A 24,727-nucleotide genomic window follows, 5' to 3' on the forward strand; every position below is an offset into this window, starting at 1 on the left:
ATACGTATTTCGCTCATGTTACATGGGGTTAGTACTGTTTTCATGGTTCCAGTATATTCCTCTTTACATTGTGAAACTTGAATTTTCCTAGGAGAATCTTCTTGCAGATCCTACAGTCTCATCCTGTCATTCCCTGACCTTCTGCACTTCATTCTGAGGGGATCTTGACTTCTTTCAATGACTCTTCAGGCTTTCTCATGAGGGAGAAGACGCTATAATGTCAGGTCAGGGGGCTGTGAAGATTTTTCAGGATGCTTGCATCTTTGCATCCTCCTCAGGTTTCCAGTTCGTTCTTGGAGTCTCTATGTTTTGTGTTTCCCTTTTCAGTGTTACTGGTCCTCAGGACAGTTCTTGTAGTTCTTCGGGAACTAAGGGACGTTGTTCCACTTACTGCATGGTGCCCGAGACGGGGGCATTGGGCAGGCTGGATCCCATTCTTCTGAATTAGTTTCTCGGGGTTACACATTTCTGCAGACAACATGGTAGTATATTTACATTTTCTCTATGGACTCCGAATCGGCACTGGGTTTGCCTGCCTCCCTTGGAGCAGCGCTTTCGGTTTTGGCACATGCCAAAGCCTACCCAAGGCTTCACGAACGTTTTAGGTGATGTGGGCGGTGGTACCGTTTTGGCGCTACCAGGCGATTCATCTAATTTCTTCTTGACTGCCTGCTTGATTCGGACGACTTCCAGTCGGGCCATTTGACTGACACGAAAAGGGTGGTATCTTTTCTTCAGTTCTTTACACGTGCATCTTCAAATTTGCACAGCGCTCTTTTCTCCTGTACTATTTATAGGTATATCGGGGTAATGTTTTTATTCATATAGGAGAGACATGTGTTTCTTTCCGGAGACTTGGGCGTGAGGTCTCGGTCTCAGATTGGTATTCTTCTTCGCTTACCATGACCAAGAGTATGGGATTCTGTACAGTTTCTGTGATCCATATTGCTGACTCCACTGGGAACTTCTGCTTGCTTTCCCCTTCTTACGCTACAGCAGTCGCTTTTGTTCCGGTGGTTCCCGGTATCTCAGGGCTCCAATTATTTGGTATGCTCCTCCTGCATCGCTCTGTATGATTTGGTGGCTCAGCGCAATTTCTCTTTTCAAGGCATGCCTCGTTCTTTGCTGGACTAGCTCATGACCACCGACCATCCCGGGCTGTTGGGTTAGGGAGCTCGGTGGCTTCCATCCTCAGCTCCAGGAGTCTGGTCTTCAGAGGCGACTCAGTACTTGTTCATTCTTCTACTCTTGAGCAGGGTCAGGCTACCTTTCTGGAGCTTCAGATCATTCTTCCGGATTGCCGCTGAGGGTCCTTTTGGTCAGTATTATGATGGGGGTATTTCTCTACAGCTTGGGCAGTAGGTGTTGTACTCAGTTGGCAGGTGAAGTTGGTCTGCTTCAATGGGTGGACTCTCATCTTCGTCTTCTGTTGGCAGATCCTTTTATGGATCAGGATAAGAGTTTGGATAGACTTTCTCTCCGCGGAATCTGAGCATGGCCCATTTCTTATATGTTACAGTGTACAGCGCTGTGTACGCTCTGGAAAGTGTGCATGTTAGTAATAGTGTAATCTTCTGCATCCTGGATATTGAGATTTGTGGCTCAGGCGTTCTAGCTCTTTTTATGGACGTGAGATCTCCTTGACCTAGACCTCATGGCCTCGTCTCTCAATTCTAAGCTTCCTAGCTTCTTTGGCGGGCCCAGGAAGTGGGAGTTAGAGGGGGTAGCTGCATGGCTCCTTTCTCGCCTCTGCCTTCTCTTTTTCAATGTTTTCCGCTGGCTGATGATGGCTTGGATTTGCCATCTCGAGCTCGCTTTCCGGGCACAGTATTTGTAGAATCTTTGGATTGGCGGCGCCATCCTTACTATGTGGATTTGATGAGTCTTTCGACAGCCGGACTAAGAAGTTTCCTGGTATTTCCGGCTTTGCTCGCCTAGGGTCCGATCAACATGGATATTTGTACTACTTTAGTATTACGACCTAGTTTTTTGAAAAATCTTGGTTGACGTGTAAGGGTTATGCGAAGCAGGTTGTTTCTTCTCTTATCCAGGTGTTACAGACGTCTTCTCCTGTGGCTTCTGCTTCCTTTTGGAGGCTTTTCCTTTCTTGGGTGCTTCTTAACGTTTGAAACACTCCAGAGTTCCTTTTTGGCACAAATGTATTGCCGAGGGCTTAGCTTTCAATTCGCTTCAGCTTCTAGTGCCATTCTTGGCTTGTTACAAGGGCTAGGTATATTGCTCTTCGCTTACTTCTCAGCTTCATGTAGTTCAGTTCCTAAACAGAGTGCGGTATATTCATGCGCCTCTTAGAAAGCCTGGTTTGGAGTACAATCTTCACTTACTTCTTCTCAGTTTACCGAAGGCTTCATTTCATCCTTGTCTTTTGGGACTCTAAAGGGCTGTGCCGTTGAACATGGGGTTTCTTGTGGCCATGGCTTCAGCTCTGCAGTTTTCTATGTTGCAGGCCTTGTTTAACGGGGATTCCTATTTCTGATTTCCGAAATATGGGGTATCAGTTCGGATGGTACCACTATTTCTTTCTAGGGGGGTGTCATCCTTTCTTTTATGTCATGCTCGCTTTTCCTTCCTTCTTCCTGGGAGGAGAAATTGGGAGCAGTGCTTTTATTCACTGCATTTTTTGATACGTACGTAGCGTTCTCCGCGAGCTCGGTTTCTAACGACTTTTAGTTGTTTATATCTCCTTTTTGTATTCTTCAAGGGACACCTCAAACGTATGGCGGCGTCCAAAGCCTCCATCGCTCAATGGATCCGGGAGGACATTCTTTATGCTTGCTTGCTGGCAGGGAAGCGGTTGGCGAAAGAACTTTATGACCATTCCGCCGGAGCGATGGCTACTTCTTGGGCTCGGCCCAGAGGTTTTTTCCTTGGAGGAGATTTGTCTCGCGGCTAATTGGTCTTCCGAGAGTGCTTTCTCTCCGCATTTCTGCTTGGATGTGGGGGTGCATGCGGTAGGGGCGTTTTGTGCTTCGGTTGTTGCGGAGGCGGCGTTTGCTTCCCACCCAGATTGAGGATTGCTTTGCTACATCCCATTGGTCTCTGGATTCATCTGCTGCTGTTGCTAGGGAAGGAAAAATTATGTTCTTACCTGTTAATTTTCTTTCCCTTAGACGCAGCAGATGAATCCAGAGCCCCACCCTTTCTGGATATTGTCTCTCGGTTTTTTCTTTTGCAACTTTCGCAGTTTGTTATTATGGCAGGTTGTTTTCTGTATTATTGCATTTTGAGATTTGTTATGGGAAAGAAGTTTTTTCCATGCTCTGCCTATTGATGGTTACGGATGCTTGGGCAAGGAGCTATACTAGATAAACAGGAGGAGTGCCGGCCAATAGGACCACCTGTTAATCAGTTTCTCTATCTCCACCTGCTGGTAGATGTGAGCTATCCCATTGGTCTCTGGATTCATCTGCTGCGTCTAAGGGAAAGAAAATTAACAGGTAAGAACATAATTTTTCCTTGTCAGCTAGGGGGTGCATGGCAGGAGCCTATTTTATGAAGAAATCTAGACGCCTAGTTTCTGTATAGAATATTAGCATAACCAGCTAGTAACACTCCTAAAATTTAGGCAAGTGCATTTAATCCTAGTCACCTAAATTTAGGCTCCTAAGGGTTCTTTTTATTAAGCTGAGTTAAAAAGTGGCCTATGTTATTTTTAATGTGTGGGTCACCCACACACTGAGGCCATGTTTAGCGTGACTCAAAAATGCCCGCATTTTGGCTTTCCCTATTAATGGTCATGCACTAATTTCAAAATTAGCGCATGGACATTAGCACATGAGCCCTTATTGTCAACTATTTTGGTAGGTGGTAGGGTCTCCAGCATTAATCCTTTGCAAGTCATTCAGCACATGCCAGTGCCCACGTGCTAACCGATTAGAAGAGGGCATGCCTACTCTTCACTCCCAAACACGTCTTTAGTGCATGGGTGACATATCCTGAGCCTTGCAGTTAGCACATGGGTCCTGAGCGTAGTCCACTAGTGTCGTTATTAGGCAGTGGTTAACACACATTACTGCTTACCACCGCTTAGTAAAAGGGCCCCTAAGTTAAGTGCCTAACTAGTAAAATTTTAAAGAGGCCAGTTTATGAACCTGCCTAAGTTAGGAGCATAAACCCTTTGAATATCTACCTCTGAATTCAGAACTTGAATCTGAGTGGCTGGCACTTTAATGTCCCTTAATTCCCATGATAACTGCTGCTCAGCAAGCCCTAAATCAAAAAAATATATCATTTTTAATCGTGAAGCTATATTTCTTATGGTGCTATATTTACTGCTTTTTGGCCACAGATATTTTATCAGAACCAGCTTATTGAGTTGCCTAATATGTAGGTTTTTTAGAAAGTCCATTTGCTTTGCTGTATAGTTTTGCCATCCAGTGAGTTGTTCCAGGGAAGTGTGGCAGAACATGACAGCTATAAGAGGAAGCAGAAGAAACTAAGGGGTCTTTTTACAAAGCCATGGTAGAGGTTTCTACCATAGCCTGGCGATATAAATTCTCCGATGCTCATAGGAATTCTATAAGCATCCGAGCATTTTCCTCACTGGCCTGCGGCAGAAACCTCTACCGCAGCTTTGTAAAAGCCAGCATAAATTTGTAACATATGCCAGAAAGACTTTTTAAACAATCTCAACATATGCTTTCTCAAAATAGATCCATCAGTGGGAGCAAAATCTGGAAAAATTTAACATGGACCTGTTCAGAATGCGATGCTACCTAGCCAGCCTGCAGGGAGGGGAGCTGCCGAATCCAAAGAGTCTCCTGGCAGCCTCCAGCCGCCCTTCCAAACTGGCACTGGGCAGGCTGGGCATCTTCTCAGTGTCTTCCTTTCATGCTCTGGTAAGTGCTGGAAACATTTAGGATGTGAAAATGTATGATTAAAGCTGCTGAATATTTATAACTGTTTCTTTGTCTTTTGACTTTGGATGCTTTGGGGGGTAATTTTATGAACTGGGCACTGTCATCAACACACCAAATATGTGCTTTAATGATTAGACCAGGGGTAGGCAATTCCGGTCCTCAAGAGCCAGAGCCAGGTCAGGTTTTCAGGATATCCACAATGAATATGTATGAGATGGATTTGCATGCACTGCCTCCTTGAGATGCAAATCTATCTCATGCATATTCATTGTGGATATCCTGAAAACCTGATCTGGCTCCGGCTCTTGACCGGAATTGCCTACCTCTCTGCATATTAGTGTGTGTGTATACTGTAAATGCCCAAAATTAAACTCTGTGCAAAATCTGATTTAGTGGCTCTTTTACTAAAACTTAGGGCTGTAGCAAGATTTATGGTAGACTAATCAGTTACATAAACAAGTTACATGCCTGTCAGTTTTTCTAGGGAATACCATAATATCTCTGCCAGGTCCAAATTTCTTTGTCTATTTATACGACACAAGACCCAGGTTAATGAGAAATACTTTTATTATGAAAATAGAAAAATATAATTCACAAGCCAGCAGCAATATCTAAATATTGTTTACAAAATATCCGATTTACATATATGAAACTCAGTACATAATTATCACAACACACTTCTAGATAACTAAGTAAAATTACTTCTTACACACTCTACACAATTCCTTATAATAATAATAATCCCTGATTAGCAGCAATTGATTACAAATTATCACCGAGAGTAGCTTTACAAGCATTATCCTATATCACAATCGGATGCACTTATCTAACCCCAGCTTAAAGATAATATATTTCTTATCTCACCATCTAATTAGGCCTCAGCACAAAATTAGGTGAAATGGAAAATGTCTCTTCATCTTAGCAGATGTAGAAAATCCTTTGGTTACAGGAACAAGTGTTCGTCAGCCACTGGTAAAGCTGTAATTTATTGGCAGCAAAAGTTTCCTTGAAGTGATGGAATTCAGATCTGTTTAAGGTCCGATTCACTCTCTCAGGCAGAGAGTCACACGAGGTAACTGTTCAGGTCTTAATTATTATGGAAAAGATCTGTGCAGAACACCTGTGATGAGATGTCAGTTCACTTCCATCCTGGCACAGACTAATTATAATTAGCAACTTTTCACTTGGACCTCGTCAGATGACTTCCTCGGACCAATCCAGAAACAGAACTTAGATGAATAGCCTTTCTGTGTAAAGTCTCATACAGGCTAGGAGACACAGGCGCCGTTCGAGAGATAAGCACAGCATAGGAGTATAACTCCCCCAAGAATCACACAGTCTAAGCATGAAGGCATAGATGGATGTCCTTGACTAGAATACCATTCTGGTACATACCCAGAATGCATCAGGCAGAAACAGCAAAGATGTGTTCTTTCTCTTCTTGCAAGGTTCAGGCTGGAAAGATTTCTTGCAAATAATGGTTCAGGCTTAAATGATGGTTCAGGCTTGATGATGTCATAGAGGCCTAACCTTCAGGTGCAAATAAGGAAACACCCCTACAGGGCTCCTTTTACTAAGCCGCGTTAGCGTTTTTAGCGCACGCAGCATTTTAGCGCATGCTAAACCTACGCTACAGGCTAGAACTAACGTTAAGGTATAGCGCGGACAGCAATTTAGCGCATGCTATTCCGCGCGTTAAAGCCCTAATGCGGCTTAGTAAAAGGAGCCCTTAGTGCAAACTAATGAAATTAGTGTGCACGAAATGCTAAGAAGCCCATTTTATACCTGTGGGCTTCTTAGAATTTAGTGCATGCTACATCCATTAGCTTACACAAAACTTTAGAAAAAGGGCCCATAGTGTGTATTTAACAGGTGGATGTGCACATGGGTGGAGTCTGACAGAGCTTGAGCGGAACTCACACTTAGACAAGTAGAAGTCGATATTCAATGCAATTTAACTGGTCAGAAATGGCTCCTGGCCTGTTAAATCATCCCATCGGAGCTAACCATTCATTTTCTGCAGCACTTAACCAGTTAGTGCTGCTAAAAGTAACTGGTTAGTGCCATCCTGAAAACCATGGGGTGCACTCAGGTGCCCCTAATTTTGGTATCCAGCACAAGGAAACCGTGGAGTCATATGTTACTGATGCAGACTTAATTTTATCGACAAAGTAATCCACAACTTGAAAATCATCCACAATTTAAAGAGAATGAAGAGGACCCAACATGGTCCGTGTTTCGACCTTAATGTCTTCCTCAGGGGACCCGAGTGGTCTCTCCAAAAGATGGGTGGATATAATAACCTGTTTCCTGTCGGAAGAGAGAGAATCAATCCACCACTATATCTTCTCTCTTTCTCACCACTGTCTTTTTGTCTCTCACCAGCCCCTTGCTACATATTTTCCTCCCTGAGATTCCCCTATCCCCATTTCTGGAGCTGTGGGGGGCTCTGCCCTCTGGTGGTTGAACTAGCAATATTTTGGTATCAGCATGTTGTCCAAGCACTAAAAATAAGATTTTATTTTTTAGCCCTGGGGTGGGGCGGGGCTGGGGGCAGAGAGTAGACGTGTTACGTGCAGCTACATTGCTGCATTCATGTAATTAGCGGATGAGCCCTTATTACCTACAAAATAGGTGGCAGCAGAGGCTCATGCACTAACAGGAAAACTATTGCATGGCCATTAATAGAAAAAAAATTGGAAATGTAGCCATTTTATCAATGTGGTAAACATGGCTTTAGTGCTTGGGAATGACCTATTTAAGCACACCTAAGACCACTTTTTACCACAGTTTGATAAAAGGGCTCTTTGGAAGTTAAACCGTATATACAGATTCAAGCTGATTAAAGCACAGCTTGTTTTTTTTTATTTTTTTACTAAAATGTGTATCTCATAACTTAGCCAGAATTTTCCATTCTAACAAAGTGGACTTGACCCACTTTTGTTTTCAGGGGCTCGGTGTGGTGGTACCTAGTTTGAAGGTAGGTAGAATCTGGGCAGAAGATGGGTGAGGTCAGTGGCGCTGCGAGGGTGGAAGGCACCCAGGGCGGAGACACCCTCTGCCCTCTTCTCCGCCACCACCGCTCCTTCCCCGCCCCCCTGCCTTGCGCACATGTCCCTTCCCCATACCCATTTAATTTTGCCGGCAGGAACAACATCTCCAACCCACTGCCCACACCTGCCTTGGCTCTCCCTTTGATGTGACTTCAGAGGGAGAGCCGAGGCTGGCGCAAGCAGCAGTTTGGAGCTGCTGCTCGTGCTGCTGAAGAGTTAGAGGCACATGGGGGAAGACAAGGCGCATGCGCAGTGGGAGAGCAGTGGGAAAGGACCAGGAGGGGCGGAGAGGAGCGGTGCCCCCACCAAGACGGTGCCCAGGGCAGCCTGCCGCCCTCCCTTACTATACCACTGGGTGGAGTGCACAGTTCCATGCATAAATTATAGAATATTATCATTTAGACATGTTTTATACCAATCTTGTGGTTGGTATAAGTGGTCATGCCTAAAATATAGTCTTTTATTTGCCCTGCTACACTAGTATTCTATAGGTATGCTAGACTCAAAATAGGTGCTCCTTTATAGAATTTCCCTCTACAAGGGCAAATTTTTAAGGGGGTTTCTAGGTTAAGAGGCCAGGTATGCGCCCACCTAGGTATTATTTTACAAAAATTTGATACTCCATCTTTCTGTGGGTACAACAAGTGGTTTACATATGCTATATGCAGGTACTTTTTTTTTTTATCGCTAGTGGGCTCACCAATAAGTTCCGTCCTTGGGGCAATAAAGTGTTAAGTGACTTGTCCAGGGTCACAAGAAGCTGCTGTGGGAATCAAACCCAGTTCCCCAGGCACTGCACTAACCGTTAGGTTACTCCTTCACTCCATTAGCATCAGTGTGTCTTTACAAAAGATTAGCATTAAGCGGCATAAATTGTACACTGAACAGAAGCATGGCCAGATTAGTGATTTAGATGCATACTGTACGAAATTATGATTATTATTAAAAATATGTAGCCCATATCATCTACTGGGTAACAATGTCACATACATAATTAAAATATCAAGGTCCCAATATTCAGAAGATGTTATTCTCTGAGCTCTTTAATTTATGCTTCTAGTAGTTAGAGCTACAACCTCAGCACCCTGAAAAATGTGCAGGACTGCACTATACCACGTGGTATTATTCCAGGACAAGCAGGCAGCATATTCTTGACTGATGGGTGACGGCACCGACGGAGCCCCGGTACGGACACTTTTAGAGTGATTGCACTCTAAGAACTTGGAAAGTTCTAGAGGCCGCACCGCGCGTGCGCGAGTGCCTTCCCGCCCGACACAGGCGCGCGGTCCCCAGTTTCTTAGTTTCCGCGGAGCTAAGAAGACGTGTGTTCAACGGCTGTTGAACAATTTTTGTATTTTTGCCTTTCCACGCTCGCGTAAACCCTTTGGAAAAGATCTTTTCCCTCATTTTTTCTTTTATTTAAAAAAAAAAAAAATAAATAAAAATTCTATTAGTAATTTTTTTCCTTTTCTTTCGGTTTCGCCCCGGCGGGGCCTATTGCCACTATCGAAGCCTCGGGCTTCGATTTGGCTGAAGCCGTTTTTCCATTCATGCCCCCTCAACCCGGGTTTAAAAAGTGCCAGCGGTGCGCTCGGCCAATTTCACTGACAGACCCACATAACTGGTGTCTGCAGTGTCTTGGTCCGGATCATCGAGCGTCAACTTGTACCCGCTGCGCATCGTTAAAGAAAAGGACTCTGAAAAACCGCCAGATCCAACAGCGGTTGCTTTTCGGTGCCGAGATGTCCGACTCCGCTACACCGGCACCGACATCAGTTCCATCACAGTCGGCACCTTCTTCGTCGACACCGCGCGACACCGCGCCGGCGTCGCACCCTCCAGGTAAGCCGGCTAAGAAGCCTTCCCCGCTGGAGCGTCCTCCGGTCTCCACTGCAGTGAGCCCAATCCTGCCGACCGTGAAACGCCAGCGGAAGCGCTCCGCTCCGATTGAAGTTAGCCCTTCGACATCGGGTTCTTCTTCGGAGTGTAGAGCGGCACCTAAGGTACCGCAGAAGAAAAAAGCGGTACCGGTGCCTTCCTTAGATGAGCGCATTGCCGCCGTCTTGCAGGTTCAGCTCCGGGAACAACTCCAAAAGCTAATCCCTGCTATTTTAACCCCGATCCTTCCAGAACCGGTCCGGTCTGAGCCACCGGTACCGATAGTGGAGCAACCTTCTATTCTTGTATCCACTCCTTCGGTGCCGGTGCACTCGGCCTCATCGACATCGATGCCACTTCTTGCACCGGAACCGAGACATCAGTCGGTACAGACTTCGGCACCGGTGCAACAAGTGACATCTCCCGGTACCGTGTCGATGAGATCGGGTAAGTCGGTACGCAAATCCCGACATTTGGAACCTTCGACTCCAGAGTCCCGGGATCGTACATCTCATGTAAGAGACCCTGATCTGTGGGGAGACTCTGAAGAACCATTCCTTTCTGAAGGTGAATGTTCTTCTGAAGAAGAGGATTCTGCGTTGCCTGATCCTTCTTCAGGACAGGAATCCACATCTTTTACTTCTTTTTTGAAAAATATGTGTGACTCCATGTCTATTCCTTTGGAGGCTGAGTCTACAAAATCTAAAGCTTTTTTGGATGCACTTGATTTTGACCAGCCTCCTAAGGAATTCTTGAAGCTCCCTCTGCACGAAATATTAAGGGAGACATTTTACAAGAATTTGGAGACTCCTCTTACAATTCCTGGAGCTCCCCGTAAGCTTGATTCCTTGTACAAGGTGATTCCTATCCCTGGATTCGATAAACCCCAGCTTTCTCACGAATCCTTGTTAGTGGAATCTACCCTAAAAAAATCTTCAGGAGCTAGTGTGTATGCTTCTGTACCTCCTGGCAGAGAGGGTAAGGCAATGGACAAATTTGGTAAGAGGCTTTACCAAAATGCAATGTTGGCCAATAGATCTGGCAACTACGCATTCCATTTTTCTTTTTATCTCAAACACCTCCTTACCACCATGGCCTCTTTTGAAAAGTACCTTCCCCAACGAAAACAGCAGGCTTTTCATCAATGCTCTTCTTCGCTATTTCAGCTGCGAAAATTTATGGTTAGATCTATCTATGATACCTTTGAGCTAACCTCAAGAGCTACAGCTATGTCTGTAGCTATGCGTAGGCTTGCCTGGCTTCGGGTATCCGAACTTGATGTTAACCATCAAGATCGGTTAGCCAATGCACCATGCCTGGGGGATGAGCTTTTTGGGGATTCCATGGACTCGACTACTCAAAAGCTCTCAGCTCATGAGACACGTTGGGATACTCTGCTCAAAAATAAAAAGAAGCCTCCTACTACAAGGCCTTTCAGACAGCAGTCGGCTTATCAGCGCCGCTTTGCAGCTAGACCATTGCAGACACCTTCCCAACCACCTAGACGTCAACGCCAACCACAACGTCAACCTCCCAGGCCTCAACAACAACAACAGCCTGTGAAGCCACCTCCACAACCAAAGTCACAACCCTTTTGACTTAGTTCTCCAAAGCATAGCCAGCGTTCAAATTTCCACCCACCTTCCTCAACCCATAGGTGGTCGTTTATCTCTTTTCCTCAGCCGATGGAAAATCATCACATCGGATCAATGGGTCCTCAACATCATCCATCACGGCTACTCTCTCAACTTTCAAACTCTGCCGGCTCTAAGTCCACCAAAAGAGTCTGCTTTGAACTCCCCTCAATCTGTCCTTCTAGTTCAAGAAGTTCAATCTCTCCTTCGCTTAAATGCAATAGAGGAAGTTCCTCCAGATCAGCAGGGGCAGGGGTTCTACTCCCGTTATTTTCTAGTCCCCAAAAAAACAGGAGATCTAAGACCCATTCTAGATCTTCGAGATCTCAACAAATGTTTGGTAAAAGAGAAATTCAAAATGCTTTCTTTAGCCACTCTGTACCCTCTTCTCAATCAAAACGACTGGCTATGCTCCCTCGATCTCAAAGAAGCTTACACTCACATTCCGGTCAATCTGACCTCCAGGAAATATCTTCGTTTCATGATCAATCATCATCATTACCAATACAAGGTACTACCCTTCGGTCTTGCCTCCTCTCCAAGGGTGTTCACCAAATGTCTCATTGTGGTTGCAGCTTTTCTTCGCTCTCACCATCTCCAGCTCTTTCCTTACCTAGACGACTGGTTGATCAAAGCTGCCTCATCTCAGTCAGTTCTTCTGGCCACGAATCAAACCATCCTCTTTCTTCAAATCCTGGGATTCGAGATCAATCTTCCAAAATCTCACCTCATCCCCACTCAAAGACTTCAGTTCATTGGAGCAATACTGGACACAATCCTCATGAGATCATTCCTTCCACCCAATCGTCTTCAGACCCTCCAATTTCTCTGTCAGCAGGTTCTGTCTCAAAGTTCCATATCTGCCAAACAAATGATGATTCTTTTGGGTCACATGGCCTCCACAGTTCACGTCACTCCCCTTGCGCGTCTTCACCTGCGCACTCCCCAATGGACCTTAGCCAACCAGTGGTCCCAGGCGACAGATCCTTGCTCACGACACATATCTGTGACATCATCACTTCGTCGATCTCTGCAATGGTGGTTGATATCCTCAAATCTATCCAGAGGTCTTCTATTTCATCTGCCTCAGCATCAGCTTGTCATCACCACCGATGCATCCCCTTATGCTTGGGGAGCACATTTGGACGAGTTTCAAACTCAAGGGTTTTGGACACCTCAGGAAATGAAACATCACATCAATTTCCTGGAACTCAGGGCAATGTTTTATGCCCTCAAAGCATTTCAGCATCTTCTCTTTCCTCAGGTACTTCTACTTTGCACAGACAATCAGGTGGCGATGTATTACATCAACAAACAGGGTGGGACAGGCTCTCGCCTATTATGCCAGGAAGCCCAGAGAATCTGGACTTGGGCCACAGATCACCACTTGTTCCTGAAAGCGATCTACATCCAGGGGGAGCAGAACTCATTAGCGGACAAACTCAGCAGAGTTTTACAACCACACGAATGGACTCTCGATCCATCGACCTTGCAGTCCATCTTCGACCAGTGGGGCACTCCTCAAGTGGACCTCTTTGCAGCTCCTCACAATCACCAACTGCCCAGCTTCTGCTCCAGACTCTACACTCCTCACCGTCTGGCAGCGGATGCATTCCTTCTAGATTGGTCCAATCTGTTCCTGTATGCTTTCCCTCCACTTCCACTCATGTTACGCACGTTGTTCAAGCTCAAGAGGGACAGAGCCACCATGATTCTAATCGCTCCAAGATGGCCCAGGCAGCATTGGTTCTCCCTTCTACTTCAACTCAGTTCCAGGGATCCTTTTCTGCTTCCAATATTTCCTTCTCTGCTTACACAGCAACAGGAGACCCTTCTACATCCCAACCTCCAGTCGCTACACCTGACAGCTTGGTATCTCTCGGGCTGACTTCACATGATTCTCTACTGTCTCAGCCCGTCCGTTCTGTCCTGAATGCCTCCAGGAAACCGACCACTCTTCAGTGTTACCATCAGAAGTGGACAAGATTTTCTTCTTGGTGTCTTCTTCATCGTCATAATCCCACATCTCTTTCAGTAGAGTCATTGTTGGATTACCTACTTTTTCTGTCTGACTCTGGCCTCAAATCTACCTCCGTCAGAGTTCATCTCAGTGCTATTGCGGCTTTTCATGAGCCAGTCCATGGAAAGCTCCTTTCAGCTCATCCCCTGGTCACCAGATTCATGCGAGGTCTCTTTAATTTAAAACCTCCTATTAAAGCTCCTCCTGTGGTCTGGGATCTTAATGTGGTTCTATCCGCTTTAATGAAGCCTCCATTTGAACCTTTGGCGAATGCCTCTTTCAAGTTCCTCACTTGGAAGGTACTTTTCCTTATTGCTCTCACCTCTGCCAGGAGGGTCAGTGAGCTCCATGCACTAGTTTCTGACCCACCTTTCACAGTCTTTCATCATGATAAGGTGATTCTGCGTACACATCCAAAGTTTCTTCCTAAGGTTGTCTCTGAATTCCATCTCAATCAATCCATTGTTCTGCCTGTCTTCTTTCCGAGGCCTCACTCTCATTCTGGTGAGCAGGCTCTACATACTTTGGACTGTAAGCGGGCTTTGGCTTACTATTTAGACCGTGCTAAGCCCCACAGATCATCTCCTCAACTCTTTCTGTCCTTTGATCCGAATAAATTAGGACATCCTGTTTCTAAACGTACGTTGTCCAATTGGCTTGCAGCGTGCATTTCATTCTGTTATGCTCAGACCGGACTGACTCTGGAAGGTTCTGTCACAGCCCATAGGGTCCGAGCTATGGCAGCATCTGTAGCGTTCCTCCGTTCCACTCCTATTGAGGAAATCTGCAAGGCTGCCACTTGGTCCTCAGTTCATACTTTTACATCTCATTATTGTCTGGACGCTTTCTCCAGACGGGATGGACACTTCGGCCAATCTGTTTTGCAAAATTTGTTTTCCTAATGGCCAACCTTCCCACCATCCCTCTTTTTGTTAGCTTGGAGGTCACCCATCAGTCAAGAATATGCTGCCTGCTTGTCCTGGGATAAAGCACAGTTACTTACCGTAACAGGTGTTATCCAGGGACAGCAGGCAGATATTCTTGCGTCCCACCCACCTCCCCGGGTTGGCTTCTTAGCTGGCTTATCATAACTGGGGACCCGCGCGCCTGTGTCGGGCGGGAAGGCACTCGCGCACGCGCGGTGCGGCCTCTAGAACTTTCCAAGTTCTTAGAGTGCAATCACTCTAAAAGTGTCCGTACCGGGGCTCCGTCGGTGCCGTCACCCATCAGTCAAGAATATCTGCCTGCTGTCCCTGGATAACACCTGTTACGGTAAGTAACTGTGCTTAATGGCAGTTTCAGAAAATACCACGTGGTATAGCGCAGTCCTGCACATTTTTTTTTTTTGATTCCCTCATGTCAGTTAAGATTTTGTATGCACCCCCGAAGCAGGCTTTTGAGCCGAAACACGGATTGTGTCGGGTCTACTTTGAACAACAAATTATTTGCAAAATCATCCTCTGTGTTGATTCCTGGTTGATGTGTACAGTTCCATCCCCACTCTCTTGTTTTGACTTATTTACCGTAGGGCACTACTTCCTTGTTCTTACACTTGGCTGTGTTTTCATTATCCGGTGAATCTGAGACTCATGGGTCCAGCAACTCTGCCATAGAACCAGGTCTTTCTCTGTTACATGTTGCTTCTGCAATATGACAGGTGTACAGCTTACCAGTAGAAGACCAAAATGTTCATTAACTTTTTTGTGCTTATCAGATATGTTCCCGGGATGAAGCTGCCCTTCGGAAACGCTCGCTCTCCCTGTCACAAAAGTCTCAGAGCAAGAGGAGCTTATTTACCTCTCTTAAAGGACTGGACACGCTAGCAAGAAGGGGGAAGGAGAAAAAACCTTCAGTAACGCAGGTAAATTGCAATTATGGCATCCATATTTCTGTCTATCCCTGTGTCCCCAAGCTGTTTTTACTAGAAACAGTTTTGTGGGTTTTTTTGTTTTTAAATCAGCTTTCAATTAAATGGAGTAAATGGTTTGACAGAGGAGTTTTGATCATTAATTTTAAACCCCACTGAAGTAAATGAATCAGTAAGTCATTTGCTGAGCTAATTTTAGAAAAACAGGCCAATCATGTGAAAAACAGTTTGTGTCATAGCATCAATGTGAAACTCATCATCCTTCCCTAACATCCTCCTCCTTTTTGTGCTATAACCTGGATAATAATAAATAATTTTATTTTTGTATGCCGCCGTACTGGGAGGGTTCTAGGCGGCTCGCAACAGAGGCAATACATACAGTTCATAAAAATACAACGGATAAAATAGTAAAACCAAGCAAATTAATACATCAGGTTAAAAAAGGAAGAACAAGTTAAAATAACAACGTACATTAAGATACTAGCCTATCGAATAATTGTGTCTTTAACAATTTTCTGAAATCTAAATAAGAAGAAGCCTCTAACATTATTTTTCCTAGCCATGAATTTAATTTAGCGGTCTGATAAGGGTGTGTGGGGGTCATTCTGCCTCTCTACTGAGGCTGTTAATGCAGTTTGACTTAAGATACTTATTTCATCAAAATTTAGGTGAAATTCAACTGCCAACAGTGCGTTAATTGTGGGGGCCAGTATTCAGCCCTTGATAGTCAGCTGTTTTTAAGCCATGGGCTAAACTGAGCCTGAGTATTCTGTGCCAGGCTGTGTCCAAATATCAGCATTGAATATTTACATAGAAACATGGATCCAAGATGGCTGCCGCTATCTGATACTGATAGGACCTGATAGACCTGAGAGTGTCTCTCTTACTTCTGGAAATGCCAAAAAGAAGAGGCAGGAGCGATGGTGGTGCCTCCCAACGCTCAGGACGCATGGTTTCTACAATTGAAGACATCTTCAGACGCCTTCAAAACGAGCAAGTCGGCTTGGGGAATCGCCCGTTGGAAGCGTCGGTAGAGAGGAGTGCTTCGACGGAAACCCACGGGCTAGATGTGACTCTGAGCCCCGACGTCAGGACGCCTCCCCTTCAACCGCTGCCGCTGGGAGCTAGCTCACCACGAGAGGAGAGCACGTCCGACGAGACAGTGTTCTCCTCTCAAGAGGCCAGTATGTCGGAGGGCTTGCTGCAAGAAACAACCCAGAAAGACTTGTTCCCCCTGGAGAAACCAGCGGCTGGGACATCTCAAGCTAAGGAGGAACAAGGCACTGGGGAGGTAAACCAGCCATCTGAGTTATCTCTAACTACACCAACAACTGCTTTTGTTTCTGTTAAACCCCCAGAAGTCACTTTAGATTCGCTTTGGGAGTTAGTTGTGGCTTTGGGAAATTCTCTGAATCCTCAAAGTAAAAATTTAGATAAAGAACTTAAAGACCAGAAAGAAGTAATCAAGATTTTGAAAGAAGATATAGTAATATTGAAATCTGATATTCAAGAAGATAAGAAGGACATAAAAATGATAAAAAGTAATCATGATTTATTGGTAAAAGATAATTTGATTATGAGGAGAAAATTGTAAGTACTTGAAAATAATACTCGGATTAATAATTTATGTTTAATCAATTTTCCAAAGGTCTCATCAATTTCCCCAAGAGACATGATAAAGCATTACTTTCCTGAAATACTTAAAATTCCTGAGAACTCATTACCACCATTGACAAGAGTGTATTATTTACCTATAAGGACAGGATTTTCAGAAGAAAGAAGATGTTGGAAAACCCCAGGAAAGTTCTCTGGATGTTTCCGCTTTATTAGAACAATCAGACAGAGAGGTGGCTATTTCAGCCACTCTCTTACTGACTGTGGCTCTGGCTCCAGATAAAGACCGGATCCTTAAACTTTTCTTTAAAAATAGAGCCAGAGACTTCCTGGGCTTCCATATCCAAATTTTTCTGGATGTCTCTAAAGAGACTCAAAAGAGAAGAAGAGAATTTCTAATGTTGAAACCTGGTGTGACCCAGATTGGGGGTTTATTTTTTTCTTAGATATCCTTGTAAATGTGTAGTAAGGTATCATACTTTGAAATATGTGTTTTTTGAACCAGCTCATTTGACGGTCTTCCTTTCCATGAAGCGCCTTGAAAATGGAGAAAAATCTGTGTCCAAGGAATAATTAGCTCCTTTTCAGTATCAGATAATGCAACTTTGTTTGGTTGCTACTTTGTACCTTAATTACTCCGATTCTTAAGTCTTGGATCCTAATTTTGAGGACTAGTGTGTGATTAAGTTGAGAATTATTTCCTATTATTGATTGGTTTATTTTCTGGATTGAAAGTAACTTTAATATTATGTTTTCTTAATTGCACTTTCTGTACAAGATGATATGCTTGTTAAATAATGTGAAAATTTCTAAATAAAAAAAAAAGAAAAAAAAGAAACATGATGGCAGATAAAGGCCAAATGGCCCATCTAGTTTGCCCATCTGCAGTAACCATTATCTCTTTCTTTCTCCGAGAGTTCCCAGGTGCCTATCCCAGGCCCCTTTGAATTCAGACACAGTCTCTGTCTCCACCACCTCTTCTGGGAGACTGTTCCATGCATCTACCACCCTTTCTGTAAAAAAAGTATTTCCTTAGATTACTCCTGAGCCTATCACCTCTTAACTTCATCCTATGCCCTCTCATTGCAGTTTCCTTTCAAATTAAAGAGAGTTGACTCATGCGCATTTACATTATGTAGGTGGTCACCCAGAAGCTAACCACTTACTGGCTGATATTCAGACTGATGTGAAGTTAGCTTGGTGGGTAAAGTTAGGCCAACCTTCGTGTTGTCCTAACTTTATCTGTTTACTTAACCTATTAGAACCTATTAGTTTAAGTACTGTCTCTGCCAAGCTCCACTCACAGACCACCTTGGCACTAACTGGACAGTACTGCGGTGGCTCTTGTCCATTTAAACATTTTTGAATTTAGCCCGTGGTATTCAGAGCTGAATACTTGATATAACCAGAGACGTCAGATTTGGAGAATGCTAACTACGAACCACTCAAAAAGAAGTGTTCAGTTAAAGATGATATATGTAGAAATAGACCTCGATAGGAAGCTGTGGGTGAGAAAATAATACATTGGAGAGTACAGCTTTCGCTAATTATTGTATTTTACTGAAGGCATGAAAGATCTGGAAAATCTTTGGAGCAAAATGCATTGAGTTAAAAGGAAATTATGTTGAAAATAAATTTAATTCCCCCCCGCCAACTATTGTTTTCTTGATTAGGCCGGAAACTTTTCAATTGACCCTCATACTTCTTCTGCAAGGCTGGACACCACAATGAGTTAAGACCTCCTCGCAACTCCACCACCACTCAGGATAGCCCTCCCCCCCAAGCCTATCTGATTTCCCTGGTGGTCTAGTTGGGCAATAGCTGCTGGAGCAAAACCCACTCACTCCTGGCCCTAGCAACTGATTTTCTAAAATGGCTGCTGTAAGAGCTAGCTACTAGGGCCACCAGGGACTTTGAATAGTTCTAGAGGGGGAGCTATCCTGATTGGTAGGGTGGGTGGAAGTAATGTGAAGTGTCGATTCGGGAGGTTGGATCCAGCCTTGCAGTGTGTGCGTGTGTATGTGTTGTGGTGGTGGTGGGGTTTCTAGCCTTGAAGAGGGGTACCAGGAGGAGCACAGGGCACTTCTTTTATCTGGGTGTTGACACTCCTCATGAAATATAATACTGTTAAAGCTCATTGCAATGGTGCATTGTTATGAAGAAACCAATTAGCAAAATGAGGGCTCCTTGTAAAGAACGTTGATTGTAGACTGCTTTTAAAAACCTGTTTGATTCAGCTGCTCTAAGATGTTGCATAAGCTAAGTGTTATTGTTCCATGTTTTGTATTAGAGAGTGTTTTTAGTTAATGATGACTTAAATGTTTAATTTAAAAATATCAAGAGACCAATCATTTGGAAGGTATATTGGCTTTTTTTAAAACTAGTTTTGATTTTTAAAAAAGCCAATATACCTTCCAAATGATTGGTTTTGATTTATGCCTTCAATTGATCTATTTTCAAATGAAGACCTTATGATCAGTTATAACAGCAGTGCGGAAGAGGGAGTTTCAATCATCTGTGGATCTTTTCGAGGCCTCCAAAGGTTCCTGCAGTTCATATTCCTGAGGAAATATTTTCAATTTTAGCCCTACTGTTTGTGCTAGTCATTTTCAAGGTGATGGTAGTAGTGGCAACAGCTTTTCAAAAAGAAGAGATAATGGTTCACCCATAACTGGACAACAGCTTGATCAGAGGTGAAGTGTGCAATGGCATGGATCATTCAAATGTTTGAATCCATGAAGTGGATTATAATTTAGAAACATGGAAAATGACGGCAGAAAAGGGCCAAAGCCCATCAAGTCTGCCCACTCTAATGACCCACCCCCCTAACTTCTTCCCCTAAGAGATCCCACATGCCTATCCCATTTTTTTCTTAAAATCTGGCACGCTGCTGGCCTCAATTACCTGCAGTGGAAGATCATTCCAATGATCAACCACTCTTTCGGTTATGCAGTCTGGTTCTGGTGATTGGAATTCTTAGAGTAACATTTCATCATGGCAACAGGCAAGGTATTTACAAGGGAGGCCTAATATGCTGAGGGCAGTGATGACTTGCAGATCTCTTTGGCATGGGAGTACCTTCAGGCTTTGGGCTCCATGGTGGTGGTGCTCAACATGAGACCACTCTAAGGGGCTCTGTTATCCAGATAGTGTCAGGGTTCAAGGTTTAGAGCTTGCCTTCTGATCCCCCCCGCCAGTCAGGGACAAACTCCAATAGTGATTAATCATGGAGAACTTCGGCAGGGGTGTCAGATTCAAGATTCTGTTTAGGGACATAATAATGACAGATATCAGCCTGACAGTTTTGAGGGGAGTTCATTATGGAAGATAGGTGACACAAGGCAGGCAGGCAGTCAGTTGAGAAGTTCAAGTGGATGATAAACTGATTGAAGACACTGCTTCCCAAAGATCAAGATTCATTCCACTGGCAAAAAAAAAATCAGTACCTAGATTTCTTGTTTCTTGAACTTGCCCATGTTTCCATGGCAGCTTTACTGCATTGGGTGGAGATCAGCTGGCTGTGTGCTCAGTAACCTTTCTTCTGAAAAGTTCAAGTGGTCCTGGTCCTTAGCCTCTGGATCTGAGGTTTGGCAATTTGAGTGAAGTGCGAAAATGCAGAGGCAGTAGGATATATCATCTAGCAGGGAGGTACCAACAGCCCTCAAGTGGCAAAAGAATCAAGTTTAGAAGAATATGGAAACCCTCTCAGCAACACACTTTGCAAGCATAGATAACTTTAAAGCAGACTTCCTCAGAGTGAAGTCTCAGTGATGAGGCCTTTTGCAGGATCACAACCAGGTGGGGAGGTCCCACCATTAACTAAATAGCTGCAGCCAGGAGTTACAAGATAGCATATTCTTCAGCAGGGGACCAAAGTCATAAGAATATAAGAATAGCCCTACTGGATCAGACCAATGGTCCATCTTGCCCAACATCCCGTCTTCATGGAGGCCAGTCCAAGTCACAGATACCTGGCAAAACCCCAAATAGTAGCAGCATTCCATGCCACCAATTCAGTACAAGCAGTGGCTTCTCCCATGTCTGTCTCAACAGCAGTTTATGGACTTTTCCTTCAGGAACTTATCCAAATATATTTTTTAAACCAGCTACATTAACTGCTCTTACTACATCCTCTGGCAATGCATTCCAGAGCTTAACTATTCTCTGAGTGAAAAAATATTTCCTCCCATTGGTTTTAAAAGTATTATTCTGTAACTTCATCGAGGTTCCCCTAGTCTTTGTAAATCTTGATGCAGTAAAAAATCGATTCACTTGTGCCCGTTCTACATCATTCAGGATTTTGTAGACTTTGATCATATCTCCCCTCAGCTGTCTCTTTTCCAAGCTGAAAGTCCAGTGAAATACATGCGATATATAGCCTTAGTGTAAGATGTGATTATCTATATATCCCCTCCTTGGCTTTTGATAGGTTGAGTGCTTCAGTGAGTAGAGGTCCATTCATTCATGTGGCACTGGAGTGGCCCAGGAGGCCATGTTATGCAGATTTAATGAGACTGAAGTGTGGTGATCTAATTAGACTTCCTTAAGGCAGGAGGCTATTGCATCATGGGTCAGTGTTTATGGAAGATCCAGATCTATTTTTGTTTATAGCATGGACCATGAAAGAAAATGTTTGAACATCAGTGTTTTCTTCCCAGCGGTGGTCGTGACAATGCTGCACACTTGGGAAAGACCAAAAACTTGGAAGTGTACTCCTTTGCATTTCTACAAGTGGGGATGGCTAAAGATCTGACTCCGAAGTTGTTGAAGATTCAAGTGGCACCATTTCCCATTACAGAGGGATTGTGCAGGGTGGATTGGTTGCATCTCAGTCTCACATGGTGAGGTTACATAAGAGAGTGAACCTTGATACTCCTTCCAATAGAAAAGTGGTGCATTTGTGAGTTCTAAAACTTGTCTTCAAAACCTTGTCCTTGGGTCCCTTCAAACCACTTTGTCACAGATCAGTTAAAGATTTTACCTTAAATATGGTGTTTCTGGTGGTAGTCTGCTCAATGTGCAAAATTACTGAATTGCAGGCTCCCCAGTCCTCTTACCTCTTTTTTTTACTTTTCACCTACTTATCCTTATTCTCCTCTCATCCCATAGCTCTTCCATTTCTCATATTTCCTTCCCCTGCCTTCTATTCCTTTCTGTCTTTCACCCACACCCCATTACCACCTGTACCCTCTTGACAACGTTCCATGGCCTCTCCCACATGTTTCCACCATAAGCAGCATCTCCCCCCCTCTCGCTCCTAGCTCAGCATCTCCTCTCTCGCTCTTCCCCTATCTTTGCAGTCCAACATCTCCCCTCTCTCTGTCTGCACACAATTGTAGCCTAGAATCTCCATGTTCATTCTCTTATCCCTTCCTTTCCTATGGTTCACCAAATCCCTGCTCCCTCTCTACTCCCCTCCCTTTCGGCAATTTGGCATCACCCTGTGTCCTCTTTGCCATCCCCCCCCAACAGTGCAGCATCTCCCCCCCCTCCAAAATGACAATAGGCTGTGAATGAACAGCAGCAGCAGGAACCATGACCTGGTGGCAGGACTCATGGTGACACAAGCCCTGACATTTGTCCTTAATTTGTTTGAATTGCACTCGTTCCTTGGGTCACAGCAGCATGGGATATTTATTTCAATTCCCGTTCCAGTGTGTAGAGCACACCAGAAGTGAAAGCTTATTAAAAATGGCTTGCTGCTGTGACTGGTGCTTAATATACTCCCAGCTCATATTTAATGTATTACTTTATGGTGATTCCAGTGCTCTGAGATTGCAGACTGAAGATCTTCGGCGTTGTGAAGTGCCATTATTTTCTCACTGCTAGAGAGCAAAGACTGGAGACAAAATTGAAACAGACAGATGGCATTAATTACATACATTAACCTCCACCCCATTTTAACTACTGTCTGTTTTCTTTCATTTCAAAATTACAAACCGTTTAAAAGACTCCATGCCACAGAGTAAACCAACAATTTGATTAAAAGGAGAGCGAGAGAACCCATAAATCCTTCTATTCGGATTCTCTCTTGTTTGTAATTCTGATCAGAGGTTTAGCTAGCTCCATAGTCAGAAACACAGCTAGGGAAAAGAAAAAGAGCCTGTGGAAAGATAAAACTTGAAATGAGGAAAAAAAATGATGAAATATTACATTTTGAAGTTAAGAGAAAGCAGGACAGGCTGGTGTGAAGGAATCTTTCTCTTGTGCTAAATTCCTTGTAAATGTGTTTTTATGTGGCCTATGGGAAAATAAAACCGTTAAAAACCGTGAATCTGTCATCTGTTTTGCCATGAGAGTAATTTTCATGAAAAAAATTACAACCTAATGCATTTTTATCGGCGAGGCAGTTCCAATAGCTGCAGTATGGAAACATTGATATGTTCTTAAGGAACTACTTTTTTCAGATTGCTCACCCATCTGTATTCCCAATCACAGACACACACACATAACATGCATAAAACACCTCTTGTACAATTACTCCTAATGTACAAGTGTGTGCAGTGACCAGAATGTGGCTGCTTGTTTGTAACTTTAGCGATAGGCGTGTTCTCACATGGAACGTGAGCAGAGTTGTGATTTATTTGTGTATTTTATATGGGAACATTTACATATATTCTGAAGCAGGCATAAATGCCCATGACCTCATTTTAGCTGTGATTTTCTTTGGGAAGTATGCTGATTATTTTTTTTTAAAGACAGGGGTAGACTACTAAAGTTAGCAAATGGACTTAATGCAAACTAATTCAGGACCTTCCAGAATGCTAAGCCCTTTTCTAGTGCACCTAAGAAATTGAACTATTTCTAGTATTTCTTGTTCAGGTTTTATGCTAATGTTCACATTAGCGTGCATAACCTGCAAAAAAAATTAATAGGGGATCTTTACCACCTCCTATTCAGGAGACACTAAGGGCTTCTACATTCTAATATTCTTAGGAAGGCTAGTAAAGTGGTCGGTGGTCTTTGTCATAAGGCATATGAGGAAAGACGTAAAGCTCTCTATATGTATACTTTGCAGGAAAGGCAGGAGAGGGGAGATATGATAGAGATGTTTAAATGCGCATGAGGTGAGTCTCTTTCAATTGAAAGGAAACTCTAGAGCAGGGGTGTCCAACCTTTTCGCTTCCCTGGGCCGCATTGGCAGAAAAAAATGTTTCTGGAGCCGTGCAAACGCTGCAGCAAGACAGAGGAGGGAGCTGGCAAGACGGTAAACACCCAGGGGTAGCAGAGGAAAATACTACACCGCCCTCGACTGGGGCCGCACAAAATACTTCACGGGGCTGCATGCGGCCCTTGGGCCGCAGGTTGGACACCCCTGCTCTAGAGTGAGAGAGCAGTTAAGAGGTGATAGGCTCAGGAGTATTCTAAGGAAATACTTTTTTTACAGAAAGGGTGGAGCAGTCTCCCAGAAGAGGTGGTGGAGACAAAGACTGTGTCTGAATTCAAGAAAGCATGACACAGGCACGTGGGATCTCTTAGAGAGAGGAGGAGATAGTGGATGCTGAGGGTGGGCAGACTAGATGGGCCATTTGGCCTTTATCTGTCATCATGTTTCTATATTTATGTTGTGGATGCTCTAATCAATTAGCACACAGTAATCTTAACGTGCTTGCTGGATAGCATGCCCATGCCCATTTTTTGCCTCTGACACGCCCCCTACAGAAAATAAATATTGGGCGCTTAGCACGCACAAACAGGCTACTTATTACAAAATGCTTTAATATGTTTTGTGGTAAGCATTTTCATGAACGCTAAGCAAACTTTAGGGCTTAACATCCTTTAGC

General features: G+C 44.0%; 1 protein-coding gene across 1 annotated transcript in view; it reads left to right on the plus strand.

Moving 5' to 3' along the window:
- TIAM2 (TIAM Rac1 associated GEF 2) overlaps nucleotides 1-24,727 on the plus strand; it is a 296,813-nt gene that overhangs the window by 32,287 nt on the left and 239,799 nt on the right. Inside the window, exons 6-7 of the mRNA XM_033937889.1 lie at nucleotides 4,671-4,856; nucleotides 15,177-15,323. Of these exons, the coding sequence (XP_033793780.1) occupies nucleotides 4,671-4,856; nucleotides 15,177-15,323 (333 nt within the window). The remainder of the gene's footprint in view (nucleotides 1-4,670; nucleotides 4,857-15,176; nucleotides 15,324-24,727) is intronic.

This window comes from Geotrypetes seraphini, chromosome 3, assembly GCF_902459505.1.
Source record: "Geotrypetes seraphini chromosome 3, aGeoSer1.1, whole genome shotgun sequence".
NCBI lineage: Eukaryota > Metazoa > Chordata > Amphibia > Gymnophiona > Dermophiidae > Geotrypetes > Geotrypetes seraphini.